This window comes from Lissotriton helveticus, chromosome 8 (assembly GCF_964261635.1).
Source record: "Lissotriton helveticus chromosome 8, aLisHel1.1, whole genome shotgun sequence".
Taxonomy (NCBI): Eukaryota; Metazoa; Chordata; class Amphibia; order Caudata; family Salamandridae; genus Lissotriton; species Lissotriton helveticus.
This window is the reverse complement of record NC_136069.1, coordinates 1,013,317,090-1,013,342,506: the sequence shown is the minus strand read 5'-3', so window position 1 is coordinate 1,013,342,506 and position 25,417 is coordinate 1,013,317,090. Positions and strand designations below refer to the sequence as shown.

The following is a 25,417-nucleotide window of genomic DNA, read 5'->3' as shown; positions in this document are numbered from 1 at the left end:
CGCTGGTTTGCTTTCTGTTTTATCTACCTGTCTGTCTGCATCTTTCTCTGTTTGCTTGCATATGTTGCTATCTCAATGTATGTATTTCTCTTTTCAGCAACTATTTCTGTATTACTGTGTGCCCTAGTTTTGCTGTCCTCATTTCTTTCGGGCCCGTTTGTCATTCAGCCCCAGTGTGTTTTATTTCCCCATCTCGCCTTTGCTCCGTTCGGATCCTCTCCGCCATCTGCGTGCACGGCCCTCTCCCAATAACTGCGTCCAGGCAGCGACATATCCACCCAACCCCTGCTCTCACCTCCTTCGCCCCGCCCCCTCCAGCCCCTGTCAGTGTGCGAGCACAGCAGAGCGGTGGCGGCGGGTCTGGGCGTGCTGTTGTCCTCCCCCCTCCTCGGTTGCACAGCAGCGGCCGGTGCTCCGCTGCGCTCGTGTCCCGGTGGGAGTGCTGCCCTGCCCTCCCGCCGCCTGTCCTTCCTTTCGCTGCACGCTCGGGCACTGGCTCTCAGTCGCGGCCGCCGCCACCAGGCATGGCACAGGGCTCCGCCTCACTATGGCAGCAGCAGTGCGACACAACACCCTCAACATCCAGCTCGCTGCAGCAGTCGCAGGTAACGGCAAGTCGCCTTCCAGGGAAGGGGTGGGGGTCAGGAGTCGGGCCGAGTGCTCGCAGGGCGCCCGGCTGCAGCCCTCGCACGCTCCCTGGCTGCAGCCCGCTCACCATGGCGGCTCCTCGGCCCATTGCGTCCTGTGGTGCAGTGAGCAATGCTTCATAGGAGAGCGCATGGTGGTTCCCCTTCGGCGCCCGTCCGCACCTCTTCTTGGCTCTGCAGGCCCAGAGGCTGCAGCAGCAGAGTCACCAGAGGACGGGGCCTGCTGCCAGCAGCGCGGACGGCTCGTGCCGGGCGGCACACGCTCTGCCGGGTCTTTATTAGTTCTCTCTTTTGTATTTTGTAACCGAGGGCTGTCTGACGGGTCCCGCTTTCTATGACAGGTGTGACCTTTACTTATCTGCCTGTCGCACTCCGTTGGTCGTAATGCTGTGCTTACCCTAACTTCCCTCACTATTTGTGTTAGTCCTGGCTGTGTCTGATGTTGCAGCGTTACCTTTTTAAAAAGACATTTCAACTGACGTTCTGTCTTATGTCAATGTTTGGCCGAGTTGTATCAAATTCTGTTCATTGGTAATAAAGAAGACACAGTCTGTAAATTTCTCGCATTTCTGCTCAAAGTTTGTGGTGCTGTCCATTAACAATAATGACGGATCTCAATCCTAGGTGAGGTTGTCATCATGTTATCCTATGACTGCATTACAAGTTATAGGTTGCATTTAATAAACCGATGCATTCTGGTAGTTGTAGTCGTGCACGAAAATAAGTATTGCACTCGATATCAATAACTTTTTGCAGCCTTTCTAAGTACTGGTGTGTGTAACGGTGACAAGTAGCCACAGGGTAATCCTAAGCACATGCCATGTAGCGGTTTGTAGTGGCAGAGGAGTAAATATTTCAGCATTCCCCCCCCCCCCCCCCCCAAAATATTCTTAAAAATCACGTCTGAAAAACGCCAACCATATTTGCGTGGTTGTGGCAGCTCACTAATTAATTTTTTTAATTTTGATGTGATGGCGCCTCAGGACAGCAATGTCATTTGTATTGTAGCCTGTGGTATGAAGTGACATTACACTTCATGTGTCCCTCATAAAGTCAATCTGGAGTATGGACATGGCTTTTTGTTTTTGTTTTCTTTAGCTTGTTGAGTTTTATTGGCCTGAATGTATCTAGTTTAAACTCTTGGATCTTTTTCCATTCTTTTTTTTTTTTTATATTTCTTATTATTGAAAATATAAAAACAGCAAGGTAAAGAATATATTACACAAAGTGTCAATTCGACCGGGGAAGGAGAAGTCCAGTAATAGTATTTTTTATTTATATTGCACAGTTACTTAAAACCATTTACAATACATCTTAACAAGAAAGGCAATCCTAAAAAAATGCATTTGTATACGAAACTTTCAAAATCAGTGTATAAAAAAACAATATATGTATTAATATTTATGTCTGTACATTCGTGAATAAAAACAGCAAGCATATACCAGTGTGTCCACATTAGTGAGTTGCTTGCGTAAGTTAAGATATTATAGTTATTAAAATGATGTCTTATCCATCTGGTTAGTGGGGCAAATTGGCTTGTTGGTCTAAAGTGACTTTCATCATGCCTGACCCATCATTTTCTGTACGCCTGTTTCGAAGCTTGGCCATGTATTTCCCAAACTTGGCCAGGTCTGATGGAAGAGTGCAGGAGAAAAGTACAGAAACAGCTTCTTTTACTGTTCGAACCCCGTGTCGTAGCCAGATTTGTTTTAAAAAGATCTGTCGGGGCAAGAGCATCTCAGGGCAGCAGCAAATCATGTGTAACAGAGATTCGTTTTTGTAGTTGCAGAGTCTGCATCTTATTTTGTGTTCCAGGGACCTCCACCCAGGGTTTAGCTCTTTAATTTGGAGGGGCACTAGTCTGACCCATATGATGTTTTTGAGTGCTTTCCTTCCTAGTGCTTGGCTGAGGTAGGGCTATATTTTGTGCCCTGTATATGATGTTGCCAACCCGGGTGGTCCTCTTCCTGTTACGAATTCTGCTAGGTCATTTGTATTTGACGAATAAAGACATTGCAAAGTTTATTGCATTTTTAATCGCCAGGTAGTTTGTTGGTGCATCTTTCCAGTTTTCAATTGCCAGCCCCAACTTTCCCACTGCTTTTTCCTTGTAGCTATGCCACGGGTTACCGTTTTCGCTGTAAATTGGCTTAAGCATACTTTTTAAACTTCCAGCTGGGGCTGTTAGAACTTGGTAAAAGTATTTAGCATGTATTCCCAAGCATTCCTTACTTTGTTGCTTTAGGCCAAACTCCAAACGAATTAGACTGTGACGAGTGTGTTTGGGAAGTTTAAAAATACGTTTGTAGGCCTGGCATTGTCCTTTATCCAACATTGCCTCCATTTTGCCTGGGAATGCCTGTTGTGCGGTTGCCCTGATCTTGGCTTGTAGTACCTTTCTAATGGGAGCTGACGTTGGGCTCGGCATGAGCTCATTTAATTTGCATATCGAAAAAATTGTTGCCTGTGCTCTGGCCTTCATTTTGTGTGTATGTGATGTAGCTTTGCCAGTTTCACTTAGCCAGCACCCGGGAAGGAGAAGTCGATACAAATGAAACCAGCAATCCATATACGGAAGGGGAAAGGGGGGGGGGGCGCACAGGGAAAATCAATACACATACAAATAGGCAGTCAGAATGCGTGGTCAGGGGGAAGGTGGAACATCAGTATTATTTGCAATAGGCGGTGCACAAATATCTCCACGGTAGGTATTCCAGGGTCCCCATATTCTACACCATTTCCGGGGTCTACCCCGGGCCAAATACACTGTTTTTTCTCGGAACATGTACCAGTCCATATTTTCCTTCCATATGCAACTGTAGGTGGCTTTTGGGATCCCCACAATTGAGCTATATCGCGCTTGGCGATCATGGCCCCCAGGGTCGCCCATTGTGTCTGGGCTACGTTATAGTCTGTGGGTTCCCAAACATTCAATAGACATCGCCTAGCTTCTGGTAAGAGGGAAACCCCCGTTACTTCCTTCATTACATCATGTACCCCACTCCAGTAGGTGGCAACCTCACGACATTCCCAGATAATATGAAGAAATGTCCCCATCTGGCCGCATCCTCGCTTGCACAAACCCTACTCAGAAAAGCCCATGTGCACCAATCGGGGGCCCGTGACATATACCCTGTGAAGAATCTTAAGTTAAACCAGTCTGAGTCGTGCTGGTATCGCAACCTCCTTGGGAGAGGAGATCGCAGATTGCCAGTCCTCGTCATCCAGTTCAAGGCCGTCACGGGTCCACACTTTTTCCATTATTTATATTTATTTCACTTCTTTTCTTTGTTAACCTCATGCATTTATTTCATTAGATGGGCCAGGCATGGATACATTTTTAAGACTAAAGGATTTATGCCAATCCCACAAAAGAATAAGGGAGGAATACTTTCAAATAGTCCAACCACTGGCAATTGCTCTGGTAGCATTTCAACCCATTGTTTTATATATGTACTTCAAGTGCAAAAGAATCTTAAATATCTTATATTGAAAATTGACCAAATATGGGTAGAAGAGAAGTTAAAATGTGACCCATGCTTTTTTTAATTAACCTCCAAGTAAACATTCGTATTTTCCAAGATTTTAATACAAAACCCTATTTATTTTCATTTATTTGTTGTATTAATGCACATCTGGGTTTCAGAGTGCTGTTCATAGGAAATATGTGAAAATACCAAACAACACAACTGGTAGCATAATAAACAGATTGTTTACAGTACGTTTGCCAGGCATGTTTTTTTCTGAAATGTGTAATATAGAGAAATGTTGTCTTTGCATTGGAGGGAGTGAGAGCCTTTCCAGAAGGAAAGGTTCTGGTTGAGATATTCAGAACCCTGAAAGTTAAGGGAATCAGTTATGAGGCAAGCATTTTTCATAGTGCACATTTTATTCCATCGACAGGAAAGAAACATTTGGCTTAAGCTTTCTGGGTTTGTGGCGTTAGAACCTGCCCAATTTAGCCATAACTTGGTTGTCACTTTTAAGGTTAAAAGAAAACCAAAGGATGCAGCAAAGGTGGGCAGCTTTCCTGTGATATCTGCCAATTTCAAGATTCAAGTCCAAGAACATCATAGCTGGGTCAGGTTTGGGTGTAAGATGATAAATTGTCTTCCCCACATTGTATTTGAGATCTTTTTGCTCGATCTGTCTATGGATGCTGAGAAGTGAGGATTTTAAATCTGACTACAATAAGGGGAGTCCAATGTTGGGTAGATCAGGTGTCTTTTGCGTTTTGGTGTAAGGCAGAGATTTCATGAATTTATTAACCGAAATTATTCAATTGAGGCACATCCTGTCTTTCAAGGACGATTTGAAGGTCGACTTTAAAGAAGGCCACAGACAAATTCACGATGAGACAGCATGTATAGTCTTGGTCAAAAGTGCAGAGGATATAATTGATCACCATGTGCGTTGGAGAGTCTTACTGTGGTCCACCCTGTAACCATATTAGAACAAATCTAACAGTTCATTCTCCAGTATGTGCTTTATCATTTTGGAGTCTCCAAAATGGTAGATTTGAGATCTGGGAACACTCGCATGAACATTTTCAATCAGCATACCGGATGAGTGCTCAAGGGGGAAGGTTGGTGGGGTGGGGGACGACATGTTAGTTTCTTCTTCTTTAATCTTTTCTCTAGGGGCTTGGATCAAAGGGGTTGCCGGTTTAATCCAGGGTGATTTGGGGGTTAATCTTTTAGCAAAATACTTGCTGGAGTCATATTGATTTATATGTGCATTATGTATGAAATAGCAATACATTTGCTATAAAAATAAATACTAGACCACCAGCTCATTACATTTTATGTTTGCTATTTCTTTTTTATTAGGTCTTTAACAGCGGCACCACCATTCTTCTGTAATAAAAAAAATCATAAATAAAATATTCATATATAAATACAAAAAGCGGCTTTTCGGTGAGCACTCTTCTTCCATTGGTCTGTTAAGCTGTTTTTTCACTTTTCGCTCCCCTCTACCCCCCCCCCCCCGTAATCTTTCTTTGGGATAAAAATTGCAAGCATATAGCAACCACGTTTAGGCAGTGACACTCCGCCCCCCCCTTTTTTTTTGTGTGGGGCCTATTCCTGCTCTAAACGATCATGCCAGCTTGCAACGGCCAGACCGTTTGGCTTTGCTGAAGCTTGTTGTGTGTGTTTATTTAATTTGTTTTACTGTTTTTGCAAACACCCACAAAGAGCAAGTCAGTAATTATATGCCGGTTCCACAAATTCACTTCCACCAGCCCTGGTTTTGTTGAAGACCAGAAGTTGATGTCACCTATAATAATGAAAACAACTGAGCTTTTGTTACCCTGCGCCGTGGTACCTAATTTATTAACCTTGGAAGGATGAAAGGCTAAGCAGATCCTGGGATCCAAGCTTGAGTTTTGAAGATTTCTCATAAATGTAAACAGTGAACGCTTAACCTACTCAACTGTCTGAATGTTATGACGATTACTTGACTGACTCTTGTGGTTCATCATATGTATGGATGTGCGGGGTTTCGGTGTTCATGTTTATGTTTACAAAATATTTAATTACCTGTAGATCAGGTGGAAAAAATGGTACCCCTGCAGTACATTCTGTAATTCATGTGTACAACATAATTCCCATTAACTATTGCGTGCCTCCGTGTGTGTGGTTCCATGTGTAGAAAAAAAATAAACATAACATTTTCTTGAAATGTAAACATAAGTTGCTGGTAATCCAGTAAAATGGTAGTAATGTGCCACCACAGCTCTGACACATAAAGCACTTGACCTTCTCCTCACATCTACCATGTGATTATAACCCCTCGGTGGCAATATGGGAATAGCATAACATCAATAAAATGTTAAATAAAATAAAAAAGGATTCATCAAACCAGTTCTGGAATCGCCTTTTAAGGATGTAAAAGGTTAATGGTGTTTGACATACTTGCCCATATCTCAGCGACATTTCACTGCTTCAGGCCAGCCAGACTGTTAATTTAAAAATACCTTGTTTCCACTTAGTGTGTTCTGGCCCAGACACAACAGGTAGCAATTAGGTGCTGCTTCCAGCTGGGTCATAGTAAAATAAAACAAGACTGTCCACTTCAAGCCAAAGAGGATGGTATACTGACAACACCAGCTGCAGGGCAACTAACAAAACACTACATTAAGCTCTTATGCCTCATATAGGTTTAAATCTTGTTTTGACTGGAATGAGTCTTACTCGTTTCAACATGCTCCCGACTGGATGGTCTGAAATTTCTAAGCATATTCTTTGGAATCAGTTATTTAAAAAAACAATATTCATTGACCACTACTGCTGCTATGTTACTCCTGAACAGGCAATTCTACATACATCTTTCTCTGGTATAGATAGACTTTGGGATCTGGAAATTATTACACCACACTATCTAATTTGTCGCCATTCCACTTGTGGCTATCTACAATGTTTAAGAAGACTCTGAATGCTCCTCTGAAGCACTACCATAACAAATCAATGTTTCAGTGGCTAGTAATCTTTAACGATCCTCATAAAGAAAAATGTTGCCGCCAAATACTACTACAATGGTTCTAATATGCTTTTAGCATCGTTAGTCTCCAGCCTTCTTTTGATAGGATTCTGCATGAAACTCATCTTCCCCTACAGTAAAGACTAGTGTCTGATTCTTGGATATTCCATTCTATACATGCCTGAATTTTATGTGTGTTCGTTACTGGTTTGAGGCAGAGTCCACAGCCATTTCAAGAGACACCTCTTCCCACTCCATTGTGAAGGGCACATATCCTTTACCCCTCCCATTTACTGTGAAACTTGCTTCTTTCTATTTAAATCACCAAAGTCAAACACTGAGATCATCAATGTGGTTAGGAAGGCGTTTACTTACTTTCAGCATACAAGTACAAGTAAACAATTCAAGTGGTGTTACTAATAGTCAGAGATACATATTAGTACTTGATGTCACTAAATGAGAAATGTACACATTGATGCCAGCAGAAGAGCAGTAAGGGATGAAACAAAGACCATGCTAACAACAGTTTTTAGCCACCTCAACCGTTAAAAGGCTTTAAATTGACGTGTGCTTGGGTGCCACACAGTTAGGGAACCCTCCACTAAATTGACTCCCTCTAACTATGGTTTCCTTGCTTATAAAGGCTTCTTTAGGCCTGTGACTCCTCGTCATTTAAGGTTTTGACTTCAAAGACAGCTTTCTTAGTGTCCATTCACTTACTAGGTTTGATGAACGTAAAGCTCTTTATGCTTCAGAATAATACGTGTGTATTCATAGAGTAATCTACTATGCCCACTCTTATTCTGGCAGTCTAGCAGATCTCCACACCAGGCAGACTATTATGCTTGCGTTTTTATAATAGTTTGTACACTAATGTGACTGTGGAAAAGATATTCCAGCACAAGGAGAGACCACAGTTTTTTTTGCCAAAGAGAGAGACTTAGAACAGAGACATCCAAACATCCAGTCTTCACTCGGAGAAGAAGTCTGCACTCAAAAGTAGGTGGATGTGAGACACTGCAGTCTGACCCCTCAAGAGTTACACATTTATTTTCTACAAATTGGTTTTGTGTGTTTTTTTCCCCTGCAATACAGCTCAACACAGTAGCAAATTTCCCTCGAACCTGTGTGTTCCTCAACATTCAAATTTTAATTTATTCCAGGTACCAGGCTGTGTTCCAAGGGAGCAGAAAAGCTCAATACCGGACAAGAAGCCGAGGCGCCTTAATACCTAACTCTTCTCCTGGTGCCTAAGACTCACAACCCCCCCTCCCCACCCCCAAGCCCTCCAACCCCAGAGACAGGGGCTGTGATGGAGCGTCATTGGTTTTGCTTTGTACGTTAGAATAGGGACTTGTGAAACTCAAAAGTGTTAGGAAGTACAAAGCAAAATACAACAAGAATAGTAAAAGAGCCTCATTGACATTGGCTGCTGGAGGGATCCTCATACTGTGCAGGATTCTAGCTTGTGTGCGTTTCTGATTGGTCTGCCTTTTAGAGGCTTATACACTGGTTGAAATGGTCCTGTATCTTTCAGTTCTACCACCAGCGGAGCATGTGTATACATTTTAGGACTGAGCCTTCAGATTTTGACTTAAGGTTCAGGATCATCAATTAACTCTGGTAATGAGCGTACCTGTTTAAAAAAAAAATGTTAAGCTTTATTCAGAGAGAGTGTTGTCCATCACTATTTGAAGGTGGTTACATCCACAAAAGACATTTCACATACTTAATGATTCTGTTCGCCACTGAGAGGAACTTTGGATGTGCCTGAGACTCTGACCCTTGAATCCCTTTGAGAGGACGCAGAAGGCTTGGACCAGTGGGCCTGCTTAAATGACTGTCGCTTGGGATCAGGTTGTTGGTTTCCTCAGGTTGACCTGTGATTATTCCAAAAGTAGCTGCTTAACAGCATGTATTTTCTAGGTCTGCCGGTGGGACGGGTGTACCGTGTAACTTGCTTATAAATTGACACTTCAGGATTAAACTTCCTCTTTCATGACATACTCTGGTGAATTTGTTTATTGTGTTCTATGATACAATTATGTGAGGGACTTCCGCTCTGCTATGTTATGGCCCAGTGTGACCTCAAGCTTGATATTGCCCACAATAAGTGACCTCTCTCCAAATCCAGGCAGACTGAACGTCTCTCAGATTGCAAGACATTAAGACTAGGAATAATTTAGTATCTCATAAACAAACCTAGAATATCTAACTAGCTTGATCCTCTCGAATTATAAGGGTAACATATTGGATTGCAGTTGCCTCAGGTTCTAGAAGATAGAATCGGTAAATAACTGAAACGAGCGAGACATAACAAACCTGAGATTTGTTGTGAGTTATTGTTTGACATAGGAATTCGATTTGTTTTATTAGAGAGAAGAGCAAAATATACACTAATTGACTGAAACCCATGAAATCACTCTTTTCCATTTCTTTGGAATCCTTTCTGAATTTTTTTGTATTTCTCTACCAGGCCTTCAATTCAGTGTGATTTAAATTACAGCATCTGTAAGCATCATCAAACTGAAAGCAAGTTCCTGCAGTGCCAGTAGGTCCAGCTTATAACAACTGAAAGTGCCTCTTATTGTGAGTTTAGGCATGCAGTAACTCCTTGCACATGCACTCTGTCACTCAATTTTCAATTTGTAATCTTTATTCGATTATTAAAAATCACCATAAAAGTGCAAATATACATTCAGTACATTTCTTTTTAAAAAAAAAAAAAAAAAAAACATCAAATTGACATGTATCCTGATATGAGTACAGCAAGAAAGTCCCAATGAGTTGAATAAAACATTGTAATCCATAAAAAAACAATCACAGGAATCTCACAATCTCACAATTCCCCCCCCCCCCCTGGTTGCTCTTAAACGAACAGCTACTTTAATATAATTAATGATGCAGCACAATGTGAGGGGGTCCGACGCCTGTTTTAAAAAAAATCAGAGCCTCTTTAGCACATTTTATATTAGATTTTTTCAAAATATCAACCAAGAATCTACGTCTGGGTTCAGAATAAAATGAACATAACAATACAAAATAAAGGGAATCCTGCGGAGACCTATTGTCGCAGCCGCAGGTTCCCTTCTGGTCAATAGTAGATGAATACCCTAATGGAGATTCTAATAAATATGGTAAAAAATTGAGCCTAAAACGGGTAATTAAAAACCTTTCCTGTGCGTTGTGTAACAGATATAGGTAAGGTTCCATTCCTTCTGTAATCTTTACAAGGTTATATGCGCACACCGTAATTTTAGCCCTTTCTTGTTCTGTTCTCTGTGCGACTTTGTTTGCAAAAAACGCTTTTTTAACAATTGTCTTATGCTGGGGGATAATCGCTGACGGGTCGATAAAAAGATTCCCTAGGCCCAAATTTACCAATACAGATTTTACGTAACTGAGCCACGGGATTCGCGACCATTTTTCTCTGCCCAAGCAGTCCTTCAATATTTCCCTGCTTAGGCTCGCCTCCGAGTTTATCCAGATTTTAAGCCAGGCTAAAATTGGCCTAACTTTTATCGAATCTTCAAGGTAGGGGATCCCTAGCTCCCTGTGTGCTATTGCGGCTGATAGATTGGGTGGGGTTTTCAGGACGGAGGGTAGATGTTTATTCTCCTCCCGCTGCAATTGGCAAATATTTGCAAAGCCCCACACCTCTGCCCCATAAATGACTTTAGAGCGACACATTGAGTTGTATAGGATCATCACCTGTTCGGGTCACCACCTCCCCAACCTTCGGCCATAACCAGCTATTGCCCCATTAGCGGCATTCATTTTACGGCAACGATCCTCTATCAGGGCATTAAATTTTAGTAACTCATCAAATAGTAAGCCCAGATATGAGAATGATTTAACCTTCTCCATCTCTCCATCTTGTGACTCCCTATCATGAAGGTACATTTGTTAGAAGGTTTTTTTCCAGCACATAAAACATAGGATTTACCCAAATTGACAGAGAGGTCTAATGAACCCATAAAAGAAACAAAACCATCAATTAAAATCTGTAAACTCTTTGGTGTGCGAGGAGGACCGCGTCCTCTGCGTAAAGTAACACAGGAACATGACGCGACCCTACTCGTGGACAGTCAGATCCCAACTGTAAGAGGTACTGCTCTAAATTATTAATATAAAGGGAAAATAAAAAAGGCGCCAGGATGCAGCCTTGACGTACCCCACTTTTACATTGGAAGGAATCAGTGCAGCCACCCTCAATGTTATACTTAACTTGCGCTGAGGTATTACTGTGCAATTCCCTTAAAATGTTAATGAGGCCAACCTCTATCCCCATACAGGTCATCATATTCCAAAGCTTGCCTCTATTAACATGATCAAAAGCAGCTGCCAGATCCATGAACCCCATATAAAGGGATTTATCACTGGCCATAGTGTATTTAGCTGCTATCATGTAGAGGTTCAAGCATTGGTCACTCGTGGAACGGCCCATCCTAAAACCATACTGTACGTCTGAGATAATATTGTTTGCTTCTGTCCACTCAGACAACCGGTTTAATATCCCCCTTCCCAGGATTTTGGCGGATACATCAATCAGGGAAATGGGGCGATAACATTGTGGATCGTCCCTGTTACCCTTTTTAGAAATAGGGACAATGATGGCAGTAGACCAGGAGGGCGGTAAGCCAAAGCGGATTGCAGTGTTAATAACTCTCGTCATTATAGGGGCCCATAATTCCACCGAGCTAAGGAACAAATCAGGCGGGATTCCATCCGGGCCAGGTGCTTTGTTTTTAGACAGCCCCTCGATCCCAGCCTTGATTTCCTTTAAAGAAAAAACTACAAGCTGACCTTGGTCAGCATTCCCTTTTTCGTACTGTGTGTCTATTTCATGGTTATATAGACCCCTATAGTGAGTAATCCACCTATCAGGCGTGATGTTTGTTCCTAATTTTGGGGCCAAGTCATCCTGGAAAGTAGGTCTGTTTTATAATTTTCCAAAATTCAGTCATGTCCCTCTTTTCCCCCGCTTCTCTAAGGTCCGCCCAACCTTCTACTTGTAATGCCTTTTTCCTCCTGCTCAGCTCGCTTTTGTATTTCTTTCTGCAGGACGCAACCCGAGTGACGTCCCTAGGCTTTATTTTTATACTTTCTTTAAGCTCCCTCTGTCACTCATACCTGCACTCATACATCCATTCCCTGACTTATTTTTGCAGTCACTCACTTACCATTCACAATAAACTACACACAGAGTAACTCGATACACATATGCACTTAAAAGTAGGAAAAAACCTGAAGCCACCTTAACGTGGTAGGCGTATGCTTGTGATAGCAAAAATAAACATAGCAGTACGCTTAGTCTTGCCCTGGCATTGCACAGTTGTTTTGGAGTTCCAGCATGGGTGCCAAGTTAAGAAACAGCATGCTTACAATTATTGAAAGGCCAAACAATGATGCACTATGGACAATACCATTCCAAGTTTACTGTGTGGGTCAGAAGCTCTGGATGCAGCACTCTGCAGACTGAAAGAGAGGCGAATAAGCACTGTCTAAGAAGTTGCAGTACACTTTAATAAAAAAAGAGAATGTTAAAAAGGAGGAGGAAAGAAATGAAAGGGGCCCTAAAAAAGTAGAAATGGAAAACTAATTTACTGGCCCACCAGTCCATGCACTGAAGCATACACATTTTCATACATAATTCTAGACTTTTATCATAAAACGTGTCGTCAGGGTAGCAGTTTATGCCAAATGGATGAAAGAGTGCGAATGAAAGACAGATTGATAGTAGAAGAGGGCTGGCCATAGTTATTAAAGGTCAAACAAAATTGTATATCAAGGGACCCGAACCTTTCACGGATCCTCAACGGTGGATCCTCAAAGTCATACACCACAAGCAGTGCCATGATTGGCTGACCACAGCCTGACTGGGAGGTTGCAGCCATCCTTTTAAGTATCGTAGACCTTTCCTGGGGTCGTTTAAATTTATCTGCAAAATGATTAAAGGGGTCAGAGTAGAGGAATCCTGACCCCATGGGTGTGTTAGAGGAGTGTCTGAGGGACCTATGTTGGATATGAAATTGTTACCTTGGTTTTTTTTCCACTTTGGGAATCCGCTGATCTACTTTGAGGCTCAGCACGGCCTCGTGTAAATCTGCGACAGACTTGCGAATCTTGACACACTTTGAAAAGAAATAAAATCACTTTCAGAGCCAATCGGGCACCCACACAGGTACTCTCACACCCATTTACAGACCCGCACAGGCTGTTACACAGCTACTTACAGACTTACGCAGGCATTCACACACCTACACATAGAGCCTTGCTGGCTGGCACTCACAGACCTACTCACATATCCACGTAGATACTCACACACCCACTCACAGTCCCACACAGGCTCTCACAGAACCACTCACAGACCCATGCAGGCACTCACCCACATGCTGACAGACCCACACAGTCACTCTCAGACTCACTGACAGAACCACACAGGCACTTACAAACCCACTAAAAATCGCATAATAAACTTCTTGGGTCTGTCAAGACTTGGAAACAGTGAAGGTTTAAGAAAAAGTACAACTGTATCTCAACAGAGAACCCTAATTTGGAAGCGATCCCTTTTAGGACGAATGCCCTCACTCACCAAAGGTGACATGCTTCATCATTTTGGCTTTCTCCTCCCTGTGGGAAAACCTAGTCCCACTGAGGGCTACGACCACCTTTCTGAGAGGTGGGAGTTCTGGGATGTTTTTGTTATTCGCTAAACATATGGGAATAGCTAGAAACCCAAATGCGAGCAAAATAGTAGAGTGAGGGTGCAGCGCAAAAATAGAAAGATAAAAAGTGAATTTAAAACTGCCTAGTGCAGATGAAAAGAAACTTTATTAGCTCATCTGGGCTGGCAGGATTAAAACGCAGTGTGTGATTAGACTGCTAGATTGTAAAAAAGGGTCGACATGTTTCAGCCATTGGCGATCTAACAAGTATGTTTGGCTTTCTTCAGGACCATATAAACAAGCTGCTGCTCAAGTGAAACAAAGAAAAAGAAAGTGTCCGATACAAAACCAGTAATCTTAGGTAATCAAACCGTATCACTGGAACTCGTCCAAATCTGTAGGACAAGTGAGCCCACCTCAACCTGGTCACAACTCAGGAAAGGGAGCCATGCTTTCTCCGTCGGTACTCCGTCGTAGTACTAGAGTTGAAAACCTCCGTGAGATACAGTTGTACTTTTTCTTAAACCTTTACTGTTTCCAAGTCTGGACAGACACTTTATTGTGTGATTTGTATATTTTTATAGGGGGAACTACTTCTTGCAGGTCTTTAAAATTTGTATCCCTCGGACCCCCCCAAAAAAGGTTTCTTGTGTTAGGACTTACAACCCCACTGACAGACCCACTCACACACAGCGCTACTCACACACCCATAGCACCACTCACCATAGCGCCACTCACACACGCATACAGGCAGTCGCACACCAAGTGACCGACCAACACAAAAACTTACACATGGACTCAGAGACCCACTCAGGCACTCGCACACCCACTCACAAACCCACACAGCCACTTGCACACCCCCACACAGACACACCCTCACTCCCCACCCTCCTCCACCCACCATGCCCCCACACTCCCCCACAGACACCCCCACAGACCCCCCACCCACTCTCAAACCCCCCCCACCCCCCACACACACACCTACTCACAGACCCACACTCACACCCACTTAAACACATACAGGTATTCACACACCCAGTGACAATTAATAGAGAGCCACAGGAAAACATGCAAAAGTTATTACTTGTTAAAATGTTGGCATGTGATGTAAGAAGCTCCTTTTGATCCTGGAAACACCAGATCCACTAGCAGAACCAGAGCTACTGATAGTATCTGCCATAGCTGGGGCAGGGTTGACACCTGGCAGCTGTGCATGCGCATACTATCTGTTTGTGGTTTGTTACTTTGAGCAGGCGCCGACGTGACACAGTTCTTGTAATGGACAGTGAGATGCTTTTGGTAAGGTCGAATATATAACAGCCAGCGCTTATAGGAAGAGTGTCCACACGTTGAGACTGCCTCAGCCACCAGTACTTCTAAAGCAGAAGGGCAGCACATTATTCCGTTTATTCTGCTTAAAAACACAACGGCGAGGTATTAGAAATGTTGTGCCTAACCCGTAAAAAAGGTTGAAGTTGACTCCCTGGTGGAGCAGTGTTGTAAGTCATTGAAATAGGCACACTGAAACCAGTAGAGACTTAGTGTTAATTATTCCCACCTGCTCCTTGTTTTATCGATCCGGTCCCTTCTCCCCCCCCCCTCCCACCCACCTCATCTCTATTTCTTCTCTGCCCTCTTTAGTCCCTCCCCCCCCCCCCACCGCCCCACACCCCACCCAATGCCAAAGTCAGTACCTCGACCATGGGCGGGTCCTATTGGCTTTGCTAATACTTGTTTAATGATATTTCCTAACTAACATACCTGTAACCTTTTTTTTATTTTGTGACTATATAAATATAATATAAAAGCAGGTGCTGAAACGGGTCCCTATCAAACTCTCCATTTTTGCCCTCACCCTCAGCATAAATCTCAACTGTGCAGCCGACTCGCCCTTTACTGCCTTTGGTGTTACTTCAAAAAGACTCATTATAGTTCTTTCACACTCTCATCATTTCAGAACTGAAGCGTTTTCAATATGCTATACTACGAAGCCATGGTTGTTGCTTATTCATGTTATGCAGCTAACACCCATTAACAAAGCCTATAGTACTGGTTTGTTGTAAGTGTAATGTTACTTGCTGTATTATATATTCTGGATGAAATGATAGAAGTAGCAAAATACCAGTTGGGAGGCACACTAAGCTAAGAATACATTTTCAGCGTAGGCACTTTTAAGCCACGCCCTTAATTGCATCGCTCACGCCCCTCTGAGACTCCCCAGTTTTTCTTCCCACTTAGTCCTGTATATATGTGTGTGAGTATATATGTGTGCCTATATGTGTGTGTGTATATGTATGTATGTGTGTGTGTGTGTGTATATGTATATATATATATATATATATATATATATATGTATGTATATATATATATATATATATATATGTATGGCGAATGAACTAAACCATGTTTTTGTGTTGAGGGTTAGCAGTCTAGGTTTTAATGAATAAGTAAAAGCAAACAAGGGTTAAACACAGAGCACTTTAAATACTGTCTAGACGCTGGGGACTCTATGGTCCAGTAGAAGGCTAATGGTAGCCGAAACACGTAGGCCGTCCTAATTTCTGCACATTTTGCACAATGGTGTTAAAATAAATTAACTTGAAACTTACTCTGCTGTAGTGCTGTGACTTTCGCCGAAAACAAGGATCTTCACATGGAGGCGAGGGAATCCGAAAAATACATGGGACGGTGACTGGAGCGCATATCACGGACACTCGCGAGTGAGGTGAAGCGGCTTTAAACAAACCCAGTCGACATCGATACAGTGGAGGAAATAAGCCGACGCCTCTGTCTGCAGCATTATAGTCAATGCGTCAAGGAAATCGGGGAAGAAGGACGCGTCGGACGGCAAAGTTCCTGTGGTGAGTACTGAAGCGGGGGCGTTGTCAGTGCGGCTCAAAGCGAGGCGGAGGCAGTGTGAGAGAAGCAGGGACACGCCGTAACCTGCAACCGCGAAAACCATTGGAGAGAGTAGCCGAGAGGAGGGACAAGTAAAAGGCATGGAAATGTGTATTTAAATGCCCGTAATCACTTCTCGTTCCGCTTTTTCACTTTTTGCTTTTGGGATCTCCGTGAGAAAAAATAGGAAAATGAAGAAATAACATGGTAATTACCTAGTACGGTCGGAGACTCCAGCAGGCAAATCACAAATCAGCTATAATGTTTGAAAGCAAGAGCAGCAGAGTAAGGGAATCTTCCCAAGTCTGGAATCAGACACGGTGGACCGCTCTGATCTCAGCTCTGCCGATGAAGAAGCAACCACAACCCCCCCTGGATTTTCACGGGGAAATGCTTCTAGCACAGATGATAACGCGACAGAGGGAAAGGCACACCGTGGGGAAGGGGACAACCCAAAACACCATCAGAAGGAGTAGAAGAAGGAGCAAAACCAAAGAGAGGAAGAGGAAAGCAGAAGTAAATTCAAAGAAAAGAAAAAACCTCTCTAAGAAGAAACTAGTAATGAACATCTCTGATAAAACATTAAGTGATACTCCTCTTCAACTACTCAGTAGAGGATTGTTATATTGTCCCAACATGGACATTGATATACCGAATGCACGGATTGACCTCTACAAGTTCTGCCGAAAAATTCAACTAACAAAATATTTCGCGGAAAAAACGTCTCGACCCAACTGTCCAAAAAGAGATAACGACATATCACCAATTGCCAAAAAGATTTACCAGCATTAAGGACATTGACATCACTGGAGGAAGGGGAAAAGTCTGAAATTGGAGATCTTCAACATTCCCTTGAATCTGATAAAGATCTACGTGACAGCATGGGGATAGCCACGAACAAAGGGGGTGAAAGTGGACTCCAACAGTCCAGATTCTGTCCGTAACTTCCACCAGGAAACAAGATTGACCTGTTCCACGAAATCATGGTGGAAGAAATCAATAACATTTCAATCAAATCAACAACAAAATTCAAAAAGAAAAAGAAGAATTGGAATCTGACACCGGGAGAATATAAAGCATTGACAGAACTACGAAATGATCTAATCATCATCATTAAGGCCTCTGACAAAGGTGGTAACATCGTGGTCCAGAATATGACTGATTACATAGCAGAAGCCAAAAGGCAACTTGAAAACAGAGATCACTATGAGAAACTTAAACAAGATCCAACAGAAATTTGGACAAATGAATATCATTCAATGTTACTTGGATGGAAAGAAAGGGGCTTAAACAATCTTGAAGAATACCTTTACCTGAAAACAGATTACCTGATCAAAGCAACCATCTACTTTCTGCCGAGTATACAAGGCGATCCACAATCCACCTGAACGGCCAATAGTCCGTTTCATCGAATCGTTTTTAGAGACCACATCCAGATTCGTGGACATCTTATTAAATAATTATGTGACCACCCTGCCCTCCTATTTAAGGGATACCATAGATTTTTTTGAATAAAATTAAGTAAGATTGAGTGGAAGGCAGGACTATTAATGGCAACAATAGATGTCTCCTCACTTTATACATTGATACGTCATGTGGATGGAATAAAAACTGTCAAACAATTCCTACAATTAAGATCAATCAACCATTCAGAGCACACCACCATGTTGATAGAAATGTTGACCTACTGTCTATAACATAACATCCTCCCCTTCCTGGGTGACCTTTATTTACAAAAACAAGGTACGGCAATGGGACATCTTTTGCCCCAACGTACGCCAACCTGCTTATGGCTGTGTGGGAAACAGAGACTCTGGAAAAAGAAAGCCAAAAACACTCTAAAATTGGTGTCGATCATCGACGACCTCTTCGTCGTATGGAAGGGGATCGTGTTGATCTACAGGTCTGACTCTCTCAATGAGAATGAATACAACTTAAGTTTTACATCAGCAATAAGTGAGTACAGAATCATCTTCCTGGATGTGGAATTCTTCATCAGAGAAAATAGGGTATGCACCAAAATGCATCGAAAACCGACATCACGCAACAGCATATTGCATGCCAATAGTAGGCATCCATCAAATTTAAAATAGAGCATACCCTATAGTGAGATGCTTAGGGCAAAAAGGAACTGCTCTGAAAATGCTGATTTGGATCATGAAATCGAGCAGATGAGCTGTCTGTTCATTGAGAGAGGCTATCCGTTAGAAGTCATCAGCAATGCCAAATCCAGGGTAAAATTAAAAGAAAGAACTGACCTAACACCATCCAAAAAGGAAACCTTGTGAGGAAACTGACACAACAGAAACCACAACACCACTAATCATGGATTTCAATAATCAAAGTGGAGAGTTAAAACAAATCATAAGTAGGAACTAGGAAATCTTACTGCTTGATGAAATATTGAGAGAAAGCTTAACGCCCCATCCAAGCATTACTTATTGGAAAACAGCTTCTTTAAGAGACATTTTGACACAAAGTAATTTACAGATAAAAGAACCAAAGTCAATCTCATGGCTAAATACACCAGGATTCTGGAAGTGTGCAAAATGTCGAGCATGTGAACATGGTTCCAACATCACAAATTATCAACTCCAGAATGGAAAATCTGAGAAAATTCTCGACCACATTACATGCAAATCTAAATATGTGGTCTACAGGCTAACCTGTCCATGACAAAAATATTATGTAGGAAGCACAATCCATAAACTCAATCCTGCAACATCTACGCGCTGTAAAAAAATAAGGATTCTAGCTATCAAATAGCAAAACACTTTCACGAATACCATCAGAGTAATTGTAACCAACTGAAATATTCTGGGATTAAAATTGTGAAACCTGCAGAAAGAGCCAGTGACACAACCCTGAAGTTGCGCAAAATGGAATCTCGACTGATTTTGGCAATGGGTACAGAATATCCTTATGGACATAATCAAGTTGCAGAATTATTTGTACACTTGTAAATAGTCGAAAATTAACAGTATTTCTTACAAGACTGAGTTTGAACTCTGCAGGAACCCAATGCCTAATAGATCATTTGCTTTCCGTTGGTTTATTTGCACCTTGACACTGTATATACAAAGTTTCACAATCTTTGAAACGACGCTCACACATTAAGGACACAAGCTAACTTGAGATATCAACCTCTCAATTTGCTAGGCGCATTCTGGGGATTTGACAGAATGTAATCAGAGGCGGTTGTAGCATCTCATGTCCCTAGTAACTGCAAATTGAACTCCGAGCCTCCTCTGTATGTAAATAGTCATTACATTTGTGTTTTATAGATATTGAATTATAATTGTACTTTACAATTATTTTGATGAAATTTACACATCTTGACAACCTGATATAATCCTGAAATAGAGCAGGATGTCCGAATGTGTTTAGAAATAGTGCACACATTTTGAGGAGGAGAACAGAATTGAGAGAGGTCACTGTATCCACTTACTCCCTAGCAATTGCAAATGGAACTCCTAGAATTACCTACATGTAAATAGTTTTCAGATTTGTGTTTTATTTGATTTCGGTTTATATTCGTACTTTACGACTATCTCGATGAACTCACTCATCTTGATGACCTCACATAAACATGAAACAGAGTAGGATTACAAATGAATGTTGAAAAACACTGCATAAACATTGAGGAGGAGAATCAATTGAGGGAGGATATTATGTCCACCTTACGTGTTAGAAACCGAACCTTGAATCGTCGGGATTAGTCTGGGTCCTGAGTTCACATGTGTGCAAACACACCCTGTGGCGCAGTTTAAGTTGGGAAGTTAATTCCTTGTCATTCCTGAGGGTCTCTGGGGGCCAACTAGCCCACCAGGTACCTCCCAGTAAGCGCCACGGAGCTGCGTGACAGAGTGTTGTAAAATGGGGCGTGGCCTCTGAACACCTCTCTGCAACTCAGCCCCCTGGCGCATACTAGAGGTACCTGATGGGCTAGTTGGCCCCCAGGGACCCACAGGATTGAGGAGGAATTAATTATCTAACTTAAAACGCACCACAGGGCGTGTTTGCAGACATGTCACCTCAGGTCACGCCCCCTTCCTTCACCATTGTGCAAACACACCCCGTGGCGCGTTTTAAGTTGGAGAATTAATTCTCTTTCAATACTTAGGGTCCCTGAGGGCCAAATAGCCCAACAGGTATCTCAAGTATGCGCCAGGGAGCTGCGTTGCAGTCAGGTGTTTAGAGGCCTAGCCCCTTTTTATACCTCTCTGCAACGCAGCACTGTGGCGCTTATTGGAGGTACCTACTGGGCTAGTTTGACCTTAGGGACCCTTAGCATTGAAGGGGACTTAAACCCTCAACTTAGAACGACCACAGGGCGCGTTTACACAGTGGTGAAGGGGCCTGAGGTGATGTGTGCAAACACACCCTGTTGCGCGTTTTAAGTTGGGGGAAAAATTCCCCTTCAATCTTGAGGGACCATGGGGGACAAGTAGCCCACCAGGTGCTTCCAGGAAGCGCCACTGTGCTGCGTTGCAGAGAGGTGGTGCAGGCTGTGCCCCTTTTTACATCTCTCTGTTACGCAGCTCTGTGGCACTTACTGGATGTACCTAGTGGGCTAGTTGGACTCTAGGGACCCTCGGGATTGGAGGAGAATTATTTCTCCAACTTAAAACGCGCTAGAGGGCGTGTTTGCACATTGGTGAACGGAGGGGATGGTGTAGGAAAGTGGATCTATATATACTGGACTGAAGTGAAATCAGCCGAACTTCGAATACCAATTTACTCACCTGTTATCAGGAGAGACCTCAGTACTGCATCTTTGAGCCCAGTACAGATCCTGAAAAGTAATTCTAACTGTACTTATCAGTAACTTGAATTTCCTTCCATAGGCTAACATTGACTGGTTTCACTTGGAAATTCCTGTAAGTGTGGAGTTTTGAAACTTTATAATATTCCTCTAAAATCAGCCGAACTACGAATTCCGATTTACTCACCTGTTATGAGGAGAGACCTTAGTGCTGCATCTTTTAGCCCAGCACTGACCCTGAAAAGTAACTCTAACCATACTTACCAGTAACTTGTATTTCCTTCCGTAGGAATCCATTGTCTGGTTTTCACCGGAAAAGTTTCAGTGTCTGTTTTCACAAACTACAAATATTCCTTAAAAATTGCCTGTATGACTTAAATGCATTATTTCAACTGTTTACAGGAGATGCACCAGTGGTGGATCCAGGATTCATCACTGAGTAAGAAAAAGTAACGATAACACTACTTACCTGCTAAGTGAATTTCCTCCCTTAGGATAACATTGGTTATTCTATGTGAAAAGAAAAAAAATTAAAGTGTCAACTTTTAAAATACAATATTATTCCTTAAAAATCACTACTGTAACCAAAACTCCTTTACTCAACTGTTTACAGGAGATGTCCCAGGACTGAATCTAGGATCCAGTCCTGTGGTTAGAAAAGTAATCCAGAAAGTAACTAATTGCATTTAACTAAAAATTCACTTTGAGCTCAATGTTGCATTGGGTTTGAAATCGTGTTGCCCATTGCAACAACTGTAACTACTGTACTTAAGTCTATTGCCTATTTGCAAGGTATTTAAACTAAAGTAATTCATTCTGAGTAAGTATATTTTGTAATGTATAATGTAATTATAATGCAATTTAACAAATAAAATCTCTAAATAGTTTTAAAAAATGTAGTAAATCAGTATCAAAAAATACATATAACAATTAATACATTTAAAAATTGTCATTTACAAAACCTTTGAAATTCACTTGAAAAACCATAGGTTTCAGAAATGTTATAGTTAGGAATTAGCATTTAAAAAAACATAGGTTTCAGGGGTGTTATATTTAGCTGGACATTTCACTTGTGCAAAACCATTGAAATTCCTCCGTACTAACTTTAACTTGCGCGCCCGCAATCCACTGCTGATGATGTCACATACTACATAATTTATGACATGGTCAGTGACATCACTGATATCTCAAATGACATCACTGATGACATCATCCACGTGACAATCTGATACACCTCATCATACAGTAGTATAACCTTTCAACACTAATTATAAAATATGGAGTACCATATTTGAAACCATTGACACACCAATACAAGTTTCTAAAAACCCACTCAGTGATTCCTTCATCTACAAACGCATCTAAACACTTACCTATAGATTCACTCATACATGCTACCAAAGATCAATAGAACGTTATTAAATATACTCGTACACCTACATCGACATTACACACCAGCACACATCCTATTCACTTATGCAGTCATCCTACTCACTCATGCAAACAATTGATCATACTTACATTTACTAAGCTACACACTTATACAAACACCACTTTATTTATTCATATAGATAGTAACTCATACTTAGTGTGTTATTAAACCACTATTACAAGTATACAGTTTTCGATAGTCACTCATACAATCACTGAGTCTTATGTACACTTATTTATAAACAAAAACTGTCACATACACTGCCTTTTATATTTCTACTTTGTTGGACATGTATCATTGAGAAATATATTTACTCATCATCACACCCATAAAGAGATTCACTCACAAGTGTTTCCACATGCAGACTTAACCTCATATACCTACTAAATCAACTATTTACACATCTTTGGACAGTCACACACCTTTTTTAAATTTTTTAATTTTATTTTGAAGGTTTTATATAGCGCTAGCTCCACTCGAGGGTATTAGAGTGCTTTACATCATCAATGGAAGTACATAATAAAAAAAACAATCATGGTAGTTGACCAAAAACGGGTTATACAGGTGTTAAATAGTGATTAAAGGGACATATAGGAAGAGATAGAGCAACAAGTTGCAGGAACCATAATGTTATTAAATATACTCATACACCTACATCGACATTACACACCAGCACACACCCTATTCACTTACGCAGTCATCCTACTCACTCATGCAAACAATTGATCATACTTACATTTACTCGAGGGTATCAGAGTGCTTTACATCATCAATGGAAGTTCATAATAAAAAAAAACAATCATGTAGTATTTATTGCACAAAGAGAGAACAAAAAATAACGTGCATGTAAATTTCTATACTGATGTCTTGAATGTTGGAAAAATCTGAAAATGACGTGATATAATTGTTAGCCTTGATAAAGCCCTGGCCTTATTCGCCATACGGGGTGAAACACGTGTCGGCTGTTCTCTCTCTTTGTGCAATAAAGTTAAGAAAATCTACAATGAGAATGGATTCTTTAAGAAGTTGAATGAACATAATATGGAAAAACTGAATTTGCTACTAAAATACAAAAGATAAAAAAGGATTTACCCGTGTTATACTAAAACACTAGTCATTTCAAGGAACGTATGCTCACACCTAAACCTCAACTCCTTTTTTGAAGCTTTTATGGTCCAGAGCTTTGAGCAGAGTTCCCTCGCTGATTGAATCCTCTAGGAAGAAAGATATCGACCTGGAATCCCTGGACCTTTCATCCCGGTTGTAACCTGTACTTTGGAGAGGAGGGGGAGGTTGGAGATGCGGCTGAGAATATTAGGGTCGTTGGGGTCAGCTTTGGGATTTTTGACCTCCCAAACACACACACATTCATTCTCCCATACAAATACTCACTTAACTAATTAATACTAATATAGACTTTCACATAGCTAGTAACCAACTTATGTAGTAGTTTACACAACAAGAGATACAGTGAAACAGATATTCACACAGGTTAATCACTATCCCATATATTTAGTGCGACACTTTAAATTAGTCACTTAGACAGTCAATCACATTGCTAATTCTCCATCCAGACACTTATACATCCACTCATTCTTCATGCAGATTGATATATATATATATATATATATCAATCAATCAATCTATATATATATCAAATACATATTTAAATATCGAATCAAACCACATTCACTGGATGATGTTATCAGTGATGTCATCAGTGATGTCATTTGAGATGTCATCAGTGATGTCACTGACCATGTCATGAATGATGTAATATGTGACATCATCAGCAGTGGATTGTGGGCGCGCAAGTTATATGGAGGAATTTCAATGTTTTTGTACGAGTGAAATGTCCAGCTAACTAGAACACCCCTGAAACCTATGGTGTTTTGTCAGTGAATATATATATATATATATATATATATATCATATATACATAGTGAAACCATAGGTTTCAGGCACGTTATAGTTAGTTGAACATTTGACTCCTATAAAACCAGAGAAATTCGCCTGTTATAGTTAGTTGAGCTAACTATAACTCGCACACCCGCAATGCATTGCTGATGATGTCACATATTACATCCCTCATGACATGGTCAGTGACCTCACTTATAACATCTCAAATGACATCACTCATGACATCATCCAGTGAATGTGTGTTTCTGTAAAGTTTAAATATGTTTTTTATATATAAATATTATATGAAAACAGCCCAAGGGAAGAAACGAGTGTGGGCGGCAATTAATTATTTAACCAGGAAAACAAAACAGAATTCTCGAGGTAAAGAACCTGAATTGTAAAATAAGGAACAAAGAGAAGCAAAGCGGAGTGAGCATTTAGTTTCTCTATTTGATGACAACGCAGTGGTGCAGGACAAAGGAAAAACCAAACAGAGTACACAGAAATCAGACACGAGGAGTAAACTGAAATTATGGGAAAAACTGAGTAAAAAGGAAATAAATAAGTGATGGGAGCTAATCACTCTGAAAAAATATCTGGAAGTGAAAAGGGTGCCAAGAGGCTT

At 41.4% G+C, this 25,417-nt stretch overlaps 1 protein-coding gene across 1 annotated transcript in view; it reads left to right on the top strand.

Annotated features, from left to right (window-relative positions):
- The first annotated feature begins 313 nt into the window (after positions 1 to 313).
- Positions 314 to 25,417, top strand: part of SMS (spermine synthase) — a 711,777-nt gene continuing 686,673 nt past the window's right edge. The window contains exon 1 of the mRNA XM_078657845.1: positions 314 to 605. Within this exon, the coding sequence (XP_078513971.1) occupies positions 548 to 605 (58 nt within the window). The 5' untranslated portion in view covers positions 314 to 547. The remainder of the gene's footprint in view (positions 606 to 25,417) is intronic.